This window comes from Pezoporus occidentalis, unplaced genomic scaffold, assembly GCF_034315485.1.
Source record: "Pezoporus occidentalis ecotype Australia unplaced genomic scaffold, CSIRO_AGI_Poc_V1 ctg140, whole genome shotgun sequence".
Lineage (NCBI taxonomy): Eukaryota > Metazoa > Chordata > Aves > Psittaciformes > Psittacidae > Pezoporus > Pezoporus occidentalis.
In genome coordinates, this window is record NW_026913210.1 from 1,991,594 (window position 1) to 2,004,956 (window position 13,363).

A 13,363-nucleotide genomic window follows, 5' to 3' on the forward strand; every position below is an offset into this window, starting at 1 on the left:
GCATTACTGTGTGTTGCTCCTGGTTGAGAGAGTGGGCAAAAATGAACAGGATCTATCAAGTTCCTAGTCAAACAGTGGCACCTTCAGACAAAAGATGCACCTTTCTGGATTTGGCCAAGAGGAATTTCCCAAGCAGCAGCGGGTCTGAAGATTACTCTGGTGCTTAGAAACTACAGCTTCCAGGGACTCAGAGACATAGAAAGCTTGCACAGCACTGCTGTTCAAGGGCCAGTCTCAACAGCACATGTTGCCACCTGCCCAGACCATGGCAAATAAGGCCATCCTGTTAGAGCCTGAATACCACAGGCCACTGAATTTCTACCACTGAGGCTAAAACATCCCATGTTGACTGTTTTCAGTAACCAGCAGCTGATGAGCCCAAACCTATCCACATTCATGTTGGGACTTACAGGGCCACTTCAGAGAGCTGTTGCTTGGTGAGGTTGAGTGGATGATTGAAGGCAGTGATCCCATAAGCATTAGGATTTTTTCCCTGCTCCAGGTTAGCCCGAAGGATGGCATTGTTGATCACATTCAGGAAGGAGGCAATGGCATGCCAGCCTTTGTTGTTGAACCACACCTGCAAGAGACCACATCAGCATCAGAAAGGCATGAGGTGCATCAGCTACCCAGCAGGTTCCTGAGCCCTGCAGAACACCCCTTCCTCTATATTAAGGGCACATAATTTCTTTCCACATCCTTCCAGCTAGTTTGCTCAAGGACAGAGCATACAGTTTGATCAACAACCACAAGAGGTTGCTGAAAGCTAGTACAGATCCAGCACTGAACTCCTGAGCCTTAGGCCTAGACTCCCAAGGGAGAAACAGATTTTGGGGAAACCCACACAAGGATGCAAGCTGCATTTGCTCCACTAGCAAATACAGAGAGCTACAGTCTGTGCAGTTGTCCAAGGCAAACTGCTGTGACTTTGCTAGCTAAAAATAATTCCAGGTTGCCAGAGCTTCAAATAACAGGCACAGCAGTGAGGATTGGTTAATTTACCTTCACATTGTTCTTTGTATCCAGGCCTTTCATGAAACTTGACAAGCTGTTGAGAAACCGATCTCCAGAACTTCCCTGCAAACAGCAAAGACACAGTTACTTCCCCTCTGAGAGTACCTTCATTCATGTACTGCAGTCTAGCAGGGTTCACACATTTTTCACAGCTCTGACAGTTTTCTTTCCATTCTGCAGCCTGTATCTGCCAAGCTGGAGGTGGCAGGAAGGCTGAGAAATTGCAGCTTTCTTCCCCTCTTTGCTTTCTGCATTCTCACCAGGAAGACAGGTCAGTCTTAGGCCTCTTTCTTCCCAGCAGTATAAGCCATGGTTGCAGCAACCTTCAGAGGCACTGCAGCCCACAGACAGTCTCAGAATAAAGCAGTGGCCCATATTCTCATCTTAGCAAAGGCAGACTCAGCACAGAAGGGCTCAACTCAGGTCTCGAAGAAGATGGCTCTTCTCTCTTCTGAGACTGCCTGCCCAGACCTGCCATAAGGCACTCAGAGGTGACTGTGATCCTCACCACTTGCAAGTAGTTTTAGACAGAACCCACATCAGCATGTGGGCTGCATAAGCTTCAACTGAGCGTGTCCCTAAGCCTTCTGCTGTTCCCAGATGCCAGGGAAACCCCAGCTCAGAGGCAACGGGGAGAAGCCACTGAACACAACTAACATGCTCCCCATTTTATGGCTTGCAAGTCACCTCCCAAGTAACAGGACTCTTGATACTTGTGCATGCTCAGTTTATGGAGGACAGCTACTCACCTGTGCTAGCTCCAAGATCTTCCTCACTTGTTTAATGGCATCAGTGACTTCATGACTTGGAGGAAGCATGAGGGAACTGCTGGCTCCCAAGGAAAAGCCACCATACCTGAAAGTTCAGATAGAAAGTGATGCTAAAGACCTGACTACTTGCTGACCTCCAAAAAATGCCACTCCTCCCTTGCCAGATGTCTCCTTTTCCTGCACTATACCCAGGACAGTTTCTCTGCTCCTACACAAAGGAATTACTTTGATCTTCCTACATTGCTGCTTAGCCATGATGTCTCCTACTCCTTTTTTTCTGGGATTAAATACCCATCATCTCATGACTGCTCAGCATGCTGTTCTGTTTGATGAAATGCTGCTATCCTCTGCTGTGAGTGCACTCAAAGCAGGGCATCTCCCTGGCTCTGCTGCATGGAAAATAGCACCTGCCAGGATTAAGTATCAGTAGGCTGGTCCTGAAAATCTTTTCAAGCCAATGCTGCTCTCTGCATAAAGCAAACATGCTTTCCAGTGATGTGCTCTGGGATTGTCCCAGTTTATCCTTAAACATGCTCCCTCAACGTTTGGCAGTTAAAAGTTATAAAACAAACCGAGAAGTGGGGTAGGTCTGTCCTGCTTAACACAGTGCTTGAGGATTATTGGACACATATAACAGAGAAAAAGCAGTAACTCACCTGAACTCATTCACCCAGACCTTATTCTTTAAGCTGTAGAGACAGAAAAGAAAGTTGATGTATAATACGTGAAACAAGAGGAGACACAGACCTAACAGTGCTGCAGGCACATGGCCAGGCAAAGAGAGTGCAATAGCCTCTCACATCTGGCATAAGTCCCACTACTCCTCTTTGATGTAATCTGCCTCCAACACAGGCTGGAGTTCAGACTTCCTCTGTATTGTGCCTGCAAGGCTCAGGACACAGCACACAGAGCTGCCACAGCAGAAACTAATAAAGCAGAAACACCACTTGAGCTGTGGATCAGGACAGTGTGAGGAGCTGAGCGGCTCTGGCGCACTGCTTAAGAGCTTGGGTTGCACATGCCTATTTGCCTGATCTGTGCAGCACCCCCCATGCAGCAAGCAACATTTGGTGTGGAAGGAAGGAAGAGGATGTGCTCAACAATTACCTTTTCCCAATGATCTGCACGTAGGTCTTCACTAGGTAGTCTGATATATTGCGACCTGTCAGATTCTGAAGGATGTCAGCAGTATCTTGCTCGCGCTGGCATCACAGGGGAAAACACAGATAAATGCACATGAAGAAACACAGATGCCAAGTTAAATAAACTGTGTGCAGTACAGACGAATCAAACCCAGCTGCTCTGCTCTCCGTGAGCATCCCTCATTGCAGTACTACTGAGCTCCCTCCTACCTGTGGTGGTGGTAGCCCGCCTGCACCAGGGGGACACACAGGCAGCATCTTCTTGATCTTCTCACTGCTGCATTCGCAAGATGGGGAAGGATTCTCCATGCTCCAGTTGCCTTTCAAGAAGATGTTCAGGACCGTGTCTGGGACTGAAGCAGTGGTCCATTCTGTTTGCCCCACAGTACAAGGAGTGTCTCTGTGTCAGGGAAGAGGCAAGGCAAATGCAGTTTTTAAAACAACTCTTGAGGGCCTTTTCTTACAGGCCATTTAAATAACAGATCCCACAGTCCCCAGAAAAGGCAGGCTGTTTTTCAAAGAAGCCTGACATCACAAGATGAACAGCTCAGAGCAACAGACCAGACTCTGTAGCTTCTAACAGATCCCAGTACCAAAGAGACAGAGGTTTGCCAACACTGAGTAGACACTCCCTTCTTCTCATTCACAACATGCGAGTGCTTTATTTCAGTCAGTCCCAGCATGCACAATGTCCAGAATTCAAGCAGTGTCTGGATGATGCTTTTAGTCATACGGGTTAGTTTCAGGCACTCCTGCAAGGAGCAGGGAGTTGGGATCAATGATCCTTATGGGTCAGTTCCAACTCAAGATATTCTATGATGCTAAGATAAAGGCAAGCAGTCTTTCTTGCATGACACTGGGGCACCAAAATATGACTCCTCCCCAAGGAAGCATCAGTGGACAGCCTCCTCACAGTGCTCCATGTGCTGGAGTAACCCAGCTCCTGTGTCTCTTTCGCAGGATACAGCTTAATTTCCGCTACTCGCCAGCACATAGGGCCTCTTGCCCCAAGGCCATGCAGCAATTCAGCGGCAGAGCTAGGGAACACAACCAGTGCTGTCTGGCTCTCTACTGTTTCTGCTGGTGTTTGCTTGGTCCTAGTGCAGACAGAGAGGATTGTGGAATGGGAATAGCTACAGCCAACAACATACAGCAACATTACTAGGTCCTTTTCCATGTTCAGGATCAAACAGTAATTTAAGGGAGAGATTACTGTCTCCTTTCCATCTCTGTCAGTGAGGATTTGCACTCAAACCTCACTCCCTCACCATGCTGAGAGCTGGTAACTTTCTAAAAGGTCCTTAGCCAAAAAAATGAATGTAATTGCAACTCTTTTGGCTTAAATCCTGCCCTGGCCATGTATGACTATTGTACCCTAAAGCTGGCTGAATCTACTGGGAGATCAGAAGCTGGGGCTGGGCTCCCTTTTCCCAGCCCAGAGTTCTACTTACGGGATGGAGTGTCCCTGCATACAGCGTGTACCAAAGCCAGGTTTATTGAGAAGAGCATCCAAAAGCCTCTGAGTGCCTGGATCTTCTGGAGCATCATTGCTATGGGTAAAGCAGAGAAATGCTATCGGATCAGTGGGATAACAGGCATACAGCAAAAATAGCAACAGAGCAAGCCTGACAGCACAGTGGAAGAGATCAGGAAAAGGATATGGGTGCAGATTTCCCTTTGAAAAAACCTTGGCCTAGGAGCACACACACACTCCTGGTCTTGTGCGTATTATTACTAGAGTCAGCACCATTCAAAAATGGTATGGGCTTGCCAGTAGTTGGCATTTAAAGGTCCAAAAAGAAAATAATAGGACTCTTAAAATGTGCTTCTGAGCTAAGCACAGAAAACAAATTTAAGCAACCTGGTAAGGAAATCAGTAACTCACGTTTGCAGAGAAAAACAGAATTACTAGGCCACGAGAAACATACCTAACAAAAGTGTACTGCTCATCGTACATCCAGGGCTGCAATTCCAGGCTGGGATACTTTCCAAAGGGAGGAACAATCAGGCTGAACATGAGAGCAATACACACAAAGACAGCGGGCAGCACGATCTGAAATTGCAAGGAAAGAATAAAGTCTGTGTAACGTGAATGTTCCCAGAGACATCAGGAACTACATGTGAATCACTTAACTTCTTTGAAGTTTCCCAGGAAAGTCTCTGCTATTTACACCAAAGCATTGCTAGACACCAATTCAAGACCTATCCTGGCATTCAATCAGGGCACTCACTTGGGATGTAGAGGATTCATTCTGCAAATGCAGCTTTCAAGGCCAAATTGGGGTTTCAGCCTCAGTTGCATGCTTGCTGTGCAAGAATTCCATAACTACATGGTTAACATGCAACTACTTTCAGTTGCACAGGCCCCTTTTTTGCTCAGATGTGCACAGTTTTGGTTATCTAACTGTATTCCACTGAGGTTTTCTGCCCACCTTCAATTCTGAATACAATGCATGGTCCAGAGCTGTCCCTGATGAGGGGCTCTGCACATGTTGGGTGCTCTCACCTGAGCAAAGAAGCCCTTTCGGCTTCTCTTGGCAATAAGCAGCCTCTTCCACAGCAGAGCCATGAACTGCTGCTGGGTGAGCTTCCAGCCTTTCATCTGGTAGGATCCTTTCCCATCCATGCCACTGAGAAGGTCTGTCTCTCTGGATTCTGCTAGCAAGAAGAAATTACCTTCATTCAAAAGCTCAGAGCGACATTCTCTGGGTCCTTCTATTCTGGAGAAACAGAGTGATGGCTGAGTAGAGATGACAACAGAAACTCACATGAATGCATTCTGACCCTTATATTTCTGAGCCTTGATGGGAGGATTTGGCAAGCTGTGGATACTGCACTGCCTGCTATTACTAAAGGCAAATAAACCATCACTTCTTTGGCAGTCTCAGCCTTATGATCTGCAGTGTTTATAATATGAAAGACTGTCCACAAGAAGAAAATGGGCTTGAGCCCCAGCAGTACCTGGATCTATGTCTGAATCATTGGGATCAAATGCATCGTCTTCTGTAAATGGACGAAGGCAGCTCTGTCTGTCTCCAAACACACGCCTGTTCCTTCTAGCTGGCAATGTCCCATCTGAAAATAATACAATTAGGATTAGCTGAGCTGCTTCAGTTAACCACAACCCCAGAAAAAACAAGGCCTGAAGTCCCCCTTGACACTGTAGGAGACAACTACCCACCTGAGGTTTCTGCATCTACACCACTATCATCAGCCACTTTCAGAAAGATCTGAAAAGCAATGATAAGTGTCAGTGAAAATTAGAAGAGGAGTGATAACTGTGGGGACTGCCATGAGAGAGCACAAGACAAATGAAGCATAAGAAGAGAAGATACAGGGTTTCTCCCCCATCTCTCCTGTCCCTGGAGACATGGACTTTGTGGCTTCCCTCCAGCTTTCAGGAGCCAGCCCGAAACCACATACTATCCATTCCCCTTTCCAATGTCAATTCCCACTGCCCCTGTGTTTCAGGGACAGACCTAGTTACTCAATTCAGGGAATTTCATTTTCCTCCTATTCTGACAGTGTTCACACTCCTATTAATACTTGAATAGGCACCTTTGTGGACCTCATTCCACAGACTCTCCTAAAAGAGAAAAAATTCCATTTTCATCTTATAGATAGCAGCCAGAGGCCTTCACAGCTGTGGGAGGACCTAGACGGCAACCTCAAACTGACAACACCGCTACCATTTCAATTCCCCTTGTCATTATCCAAAAAAACCCAGGGGATGAATGGGATAAAGTGTATGACACTTCTATGATAAAAGGACACCTGTCAGTTGGAACACAGCCACAAGGAACAAACCATAAGAACATCCCTGACAAGGGCACACGTCTAAGTGGTTTCTGTAATGCATATTCTCCAGTACTGAAAGGTATGTTTCAGGTAAGAGCAGCATAAAGCATCCTAAAAATACCTCAAAGGTGTTTACACTGTCATCAGAATCCAAACTGGGAGCCAGCCCTCACATGACATCTCAGCAAAATGCAACTGAGTACAAAGGATCTGTCTGTTCTTCTCTGTGCTACATTTCAGTTTTTAATGCATGCTTCTATGAGCACACACTTAAAAAGGACAGAAGGCAATCCATTTGGGAGGTGAACACACAGCTGCCTGTTCCACAATAAACGTTTACAGGAAGAGGGAAGAATCCAACTCATTCTTACTTCTGCCATGATTCATTTTGCCTACTTTAGGTTCAAAAGAGGATATTCAGGTCACTCACCTCCTCCAGAGTGGTTTCAGAGATGCCGTAGCTGGAAATGCCAAGATCAGCAAGACGGTCATCAATTTCATGGAACAGTTCCACGAAAGCTCCCTCTTTAGCAGCCTTGTACGGCAAGACATAGGTTAATTCATGGCCAATGTCCTCTACCAGCCTGGCCTCGGGAACATGCTTTGTAATGAGATTTGAAATTGCAGAGACATCTAGAAGAACCAAAAGGAAAAGACGGTGTTCATCTTATTACTGCTTAGTATGTGGAAAGAGCTCAGTCTGAAAAACCTTGCTGAGGGAAAATGGAACATCTTTGGAAAGCAGCTCATTTCCATGGAAAGTCTGGTTCTTTTTACATTTAACACAAGCTTGGATGAAAGCCTGGACTCAAGCCTGGCTATTCTTTTTATCTGCAGAATCTGGGAGAGCTTTTACATGCCACTGGCAGCCCTGCAAGTTACTTACGTACAGTTCCCCAGCAAATATTACAGATCGCTAGCAAGCCTAGCAGCTATTTAATCTTTCATTATTAAATCTCGGGACAGCTTGAACTCAAAGTGACTTGCTAAAGTAAAATATTCCAATATTATGGATTTTAAAATACCATTTCTGTAAATTTAATAACTGTCTGAAGACTATAGCTGCACAGGGGCAGAAGGTTAAGGCAGCTGTCCGAGGTCAAGGATAGAGCAATGTCAGCACCGGGACTGATTCTTACATTATTTTCCAAGCCTCACCTATTGTCAGTGTGTCACTTTCATGGTCACTGCCGAGGCCAGCATCAGAGCTGCTCTGGGAGACACTGTCATCCTGGTGACAAAAGAGAAGACAACCACTGTTTCCTGTAGTTTAGTCAAAAAGGGGCCCATCAGATGCTACACTCTAGGTAACTCCAATCAGGTGCTGCAACTTTCTGGATACTCCACAGAAGAGTTAGAAAGTAATGGTGACATACCACTGCTAAAGGGCTGAAATACAAGTAAGAGGTCACAGCTACAGAAGTGTGCATTACAAAAGCATGCACTTCGTCTATTCTGTATCTCTCTGACTCTATGGAAACTATAACGGAGATGTACATTCCATGCAACAGCTTAACCACACATGATTTGATACAGTACCTTTAAAAAAAAGTAACCCTTCTTTTAAAGAATCAGGAATTTCTCTTTGAGACATTCCACCATATAAAATCTTAGTTGCTGTTCCCTGCAAGGTTAAGATTTCATGAAGGAAGAATGAATATGAGCAAGAAGAGTCAGCTGTACCTTCTTCAGATAGGACACTGTGCTGCTGCTGTTTCTGCAGGAGCTCAGAGAGGAATCCACATCCTTCTTGACTAGGGTCAAATAATAGCCAGTTCCCAGCTGGTTCTTCAGGAAGAGAGAAGAGCCAACACAGCAGAGCTTGCCATGAGAAATGATGGCAATCCGATCCCCCAGAATGTCTGCCTCATCCATGTGGTGTGTGGAGAGAATAATAGTGCGACCTGGAAGAAAGCAAGGAAAGATGCTGCTAGTTAGTCAACCATGCCTATGTTCCCAAGCCAAAATCACAACCATCTGGATCCTGCCATGAAGTTGCACAGGATGTTGATGCCGCAAGTCCAAGCTCCTTTCACTGAGGCTAGCAGGATGGAAAAGTTTGACAACCACTGTCATGAGTTTATTCTCTACAGTCTCTACAGGCCCTTGTCATGCTCAGCAAAAACATGTTAGCTTCATGTTGTCAAGGTTGGTTGCACAGAGAAGAACAGGACACTGCTGCATGCAGGAGTGAATTTCTGACTTAAACTGTCCTCACAACCCAGTGAGGAACTTTGTTCACAAGCTTTAACATGAATAGGATGAGAAAGGAGGACAGATAAGAGATCAGAACATCCTTGTCCTGCATCCTCTTTGCTCCTTCCTCAGTGCAGGCAAAACAGATTGGCAAAGACATGTTGCTATTTTGAGATCAGTCATGAATCAGATTGTTTCTGCTTTCCATGACACATTCATTAGGTAGAGAGAAAGACCACATACCTTGCCGATACTTCAGGAGCAATTCCCATATCCCTCTGCGAGAATAAGGATCCACCCCAGCTGTAGGCTCATCCAGAATGACAACCTTGGAGCCACCAACAAAGGCTAAGGCAACTGAGAGCTTCCTCTGCATGCCACCTGACAGGCACAGAAAGAGGTGTTCAGGCTGATGCAGAGATGAGGGGAACAGCAGTAGCTGCAGCACAGTTGATAATGAGCTCTCTGATACAAAGCAAAATTGCACACTTGGAGGACTAAGCACTGCTACTGTTTCAGGCCTTCAGGGTCTCATCACTTTCAAGACGGGATAATTCATCTGGATGAACCTCCCTCAGTGGAATCCAACTCTCCTCGTACTTCAGTACATGACACCTTGCAAGCCCTTCAATAAGTGAATATCTATCTCAACACTGGCAGTAGCAAGTTGCCAGCTTGGAGGCCTAACCATATTTGAGGATCTGGAGCATAGGTCTCCAGAGCTTAAGCTGCAGAAGTAGGTCCTCAAGTGACACCCCTCCTGTGGAAGAGTGCCAGAGGCAGCAGCAAGGAATTATATTACACTCTGTAATACTAACATCAATCTGTGGCCATTTGTTGTCCCTTCCAAAAGTCAAATGCACAGTCTGTGCTGATAGTTAAGTCAGACAAAAAAGTCTTGGTCTCTCAACTATCTGATACAGGCTGATATAGGAATCCTGCTGGTCCTCAACAAGGGAGAATGACACTCCAGGACGCGGAGTGAAGAAACAGAAGCAAGCATAAGAAACCAGTACTTATGGTTAACAAGCAGCAAGGGATTTGAAGATTATGGCCTGAGCAACTCTGACCTGAACTCAAAAAACTCAAAAATACTAGTAAGCATTTGGAGAACACACATCACATGTAGTAAGACTATGTTATTGTAGAAACAAGTACAAAATACTCTGAGAAAGTGAGTGACTTGTAATGGCTATTAGAAAGCATAAGATAGTGTAAGACTGTTAAGTTTACTAAGATACACTGATAAGGTACTTAAATAAATGATTTCCTTAAGTGCTTAACTGTATGGTAGTCTATACTTAATTGGAGGATCCAACCAAGGTCCATGATGCAGTCTCTGTAAAACCCAGAAGAATTTTTCTGGGGCTGAGGAAACAGCTGAGAAATGTAAAAGCCGCTCAACCTACCGGAGAGTTTGCTTGTCCTAGCTTTCAGTTTGTGAGGCAAACTGACATCCACTGCCATCTGCTCCACTTCCTCTTTCACCTTCTTTTCCGGCAGTCCTTTGAGCCGTGCATAGAACCAGATGTGTTCCTCCACAGTCAGCCTGCGGAAGGGCACAGCAGAGAGCACCATGCTGGGCTTATCCCTTGCATTAGCATTACAGCAGAAATGTTTGTTTGCTTGGGAAAACATCTTTTAAGGCCAAGGTTTTAAGAAGGGGCTACAAGACTGGGTGTGCTCAGCTTGGCCTGATTTCAGGGTGTGGCTATTCAGCACTAATGTAAGTAATCCTCCTTTAAGGGTGCTTAAGAGAGTACCCCAAACATCCCAAATCACTAGGTACTGGGGAAGCATTTGGCCTAGTTAAGTTTAATCCAGTAGATTTCTTTAAAGGAGACAGGAAAGATCTACATGTAGGCTTTTCCTGAAAATTCACAGGCGCATACAAATGTGCCAATAAACAAAATATCCTTATACCAATCTCATACTACCCCACACCACGGACAGATAAAGATAGGACTGTCTTAGCTGAAAGCATATTACTGTTTCCTAAAGAACCCAAACAACAGTTGGGTAACACCAGCGCTTCATCTCACAGATGTCACTCACAAGTCAAACAGCACATTGTGTTGTGGACAGACACCCAGGTTCTGCCTGATGTTGCTGAGCTCAGAGCGGATATCCTTGCCCAGGATGAAGGCTGTACCTGACGTTGGGGGGAACAAGCCAGTCAAGATGGACCTGAAAGACAAACGCAACAGATCAGCAGGTTCTGCCTCTAGGAAATGGCTGCTGCACAATCCCAGGATGGATGAATGAAGAGTAGGTGGAAGCCCTGTGGAGCTCCCACATAAAGAAAGCAGTCTAAGAAACATCTCGCTAATGGATTAAGAAAAAAAATGTATGAACTCCAATGGTTTTAACAGTGATCAAAGCACACCCAGATGACTCTGCTTCAAGCAAATATTTTTTTCCTCTAAAAGCTTCTTATTCTTTTAGTCCCAACTTGTTTCCTCACACCGGTAAGTCAGAATCACAAATGGCGTTACTAAAAAATGCTGCCAGCAGGTTCATTTGGTGCTGCCTCAACTTGAACTACCTCCAGTTTCAGTCCCCTGTATCTGTGCATCTTTTGAGGCAGCAGCGCAACTACAGTAACTCAGCAGAGCTCCACTGAGTTGTTCTGCACCAGCTGACACACTGCAATGGTACAGCTATCTCTACCACGCTGACAGGAACTGCATTACTCAAAGTCACTTCCCCCATTGTCTTAAAGAATTATTTGTTCTTACATGGTAGTGGTTTTCCCTGCTCCATTATGTCCCAGAAAGGAGGTAATTTGTCCTTCATAGAAGTTCAGTGTGAGACCATCTACAGCAACTTTCTTGCCATCACGATAAACCTTGACCAGGTTCTGGATGGAAACACCGAGGCTCAGATGTGTAGGCTCTTCCTCCTTGCAGACTAGACAAAAACAGCAAAGTAGAGAGAGGTATGGTAGGTTTTAACAGCAACTCCATAGGAGTTCTAACAAACGCCACATTCCCCCAGGTTTGTGGAGATCCAAATTGACATGAGCTACACGAAGACCTGACCATGTTCCTTCCTCAGGGACAGGAACCTTCCACAGAAGTGGTCCTTTAGCTTTGTTCTCTTTATTGGGCTCAACTGGGAGATCTCCAGGGTCACCAGGGTCAGCAAAACTGTGAGGAATTCTCAATTCCGTGAAGCTGGAGTATCCAGTTGCACTCAAGTAGGCAAAGTACCTTAGGTTTATTTGGATCTGATCAGCGTAACAAAACTGTCGTAACAAAGGGATGACTAATTTCACCTTAGCCATGTCAGCCCTGTTGTCCTTGGACTCATTTCAAAAAGGCAAACTCTAACATTTCACTGCAGAAAGACTATGTGCAGCACTCACTTTCTGAAGGCCCCTTCTGGTCAGGATAACGGTGCTCCCTCTCCTGTGGTTTCTCACCAAACCAGTATGACTTTGTGAAAGGAAAGTACCAGGGCCTGGGAATCCCATACTGGCCTAAAGAGAAAAGCATTACATGAGCCTGACTTGCATCTATCCCTTTTCTTGTATTAGCTTTCAGGGCAAGAAGGGAAGTAGTCAACCCTCAGTAAGCCTCTAAGTTAGGCACGCCTAAGAAGAGAGCTTTCTTGATGAAGATATTGTCAAACTTTGGGGGTAAGAGATCAAATTTCACTTTGCAGTTAAAAGCCGTGTGCTGGACAGTTCTAAGCAGCCACTTGTAGTGCTGATACTCTCAACTTCCCCTTTGCAGCAGGGCCTGTTGATTTAGCAGTTCAAAGGAGGGAACAGGTAAAGAACAGCAAAGGTTCTGGGACTAGTTCAGCCATGGCCACAACGGCACACAGCCTCTGTGCTGGGCAAGAGTCACTGCTGTTAGCAGCAACAGCCTTACTGCTCGTCTGTGGTTTTACTCCATGAGCTTTCTGCAGCTGTGCTTAAAATGGACCCAATTTCCACATTGGCAAATGAGTAGGTGAAAGGATCTATTTAAAACTGTAAAGACATGATGCTCCTTCAGAAGCGGACCTCACCTGGGAAGACAGATTCAATGTACCAGGTCATGACCCCATATAGGAAGGTGTCAAACATCATCATGACAGCAGATGTGGTGATGCTAAAGCCATCTTCTTCCAATGGGCTCTCAAAGAAGTTGTCCCACTGAACACCAACTCCCTGCTCCTCAAACAGTGCAAAGTATTCACAACCAAAGCCAAAGGCCACTGGAGACAGCAGGCTCTGCAAATGGGGAGACATGAACATGCATTCAGTTTTTCGTAACTACTTTCCAAATGGACAGCTCAGCTCTAGCACTAGGCTAAGAGACATGGTCCAGAAGCCCTATAGAAGTCGAAGATCCAAAGACCCTGACCATATTTGCAGAGAGGGACTGTAAGACTCAGTCTTGGTTCCAGCCAGCAATCAAGGCCTTAAGTCTCTGCTGGACCACCCAGAATTGT

The 13,363-nt window shown here is 45.6% G+C and overlaps 1 protein-coding gene across 4 annotated transcripts in view; it reads right to left on the minus strand.

The window, feature by feature from the left end:
* The window catches only part of ABCA1 (ATP binding cassette subfamily A member 1), a 97,526-nt gene that overhangs the window by 14,090 nt on the left and 70,073 nt on the right, over positions 1 to 13,363 (minus strand). For 3 of the 4 annotated variants that reach the window (XM_062609805.1, XM_062609806.1, XM_062609808.1), the window contains 20 exons: positions 12,938 to 13,142; positions 12,288 to 12,401; positions 11,659 to 11,830; positions 10,976 to 11,107; positions 10,330 to 10,469; positions 9,164 to 9,301; positions 8,408 to 8,628; positions 7,883 to 7,955; positions 7,155 to 7,357; positions 6,108 to 6,156; positions 5,888 to 6,001; positions 5,433 to 5,584; positions 4,855 to 4,979; positions 4,378 to 4,476; positions 3,137 to 3,326; positions 2,892 to 2,986; positions 2,441 to 2,473; positions 1,764 to 1,869; positions 1,003 to 1,077; positions 411 to 580 (listed from right to left, as the gene is read on the minus strand). In XM_062609805.1, coding sequence (XP_062465789.1) covers positions 411 to 580; positions 1,003 to 1,077; positions 1,764 to 1,869; positions 2,441 to 2,473; positions 2,892 to 2,986; positions 3,137 to 3,326; positions 4,378 to 4,476; positions 4,855 to 4,979; positions 5,433 to 5,584; positions 5,888 to 6,001; positions 6,108 to 6,156; positions 7,155 to 7,357; positions 7,883 to 7,955; positions 8,408 to 8,628; positions 9,164 to 9,301; positions 10,330 to 10,469; positions 10,976 to 11,107; positions 11,659 to 11,830; positions 12,288 to 12,401; positions 12,938 to 13,142 — 2,606 coding nt within the window. The remainder of the gene's footprint in view (positions 1 to 410; positions 581 to 1,002; positions 1,078 to 1,763; positions 1,870 to 2,440; positions 2,474 to 2,891; positions 2,987 to 3,136; positions 3,327 to 4,377; positions 4,477 to 4,854; positions 4,980 to 5,432; positions 5,585 to 5,887; positions 6,002 to 6,107; positions 6,157 to 7,154; positions 7,358 to 7,882; positions 7,956 to 8,407; positions 8,629 to 9,163; positions 9,302 to 10,329; positions 10,470 to 10,975; positions 11,108 to 11,658; positions 11,831 to 12,287; positions 12,402 to 12,937; positions 13,143 to 13,363) is intronic. The other variant, XM_062609809.1, reaches the window with a different exon arrangement.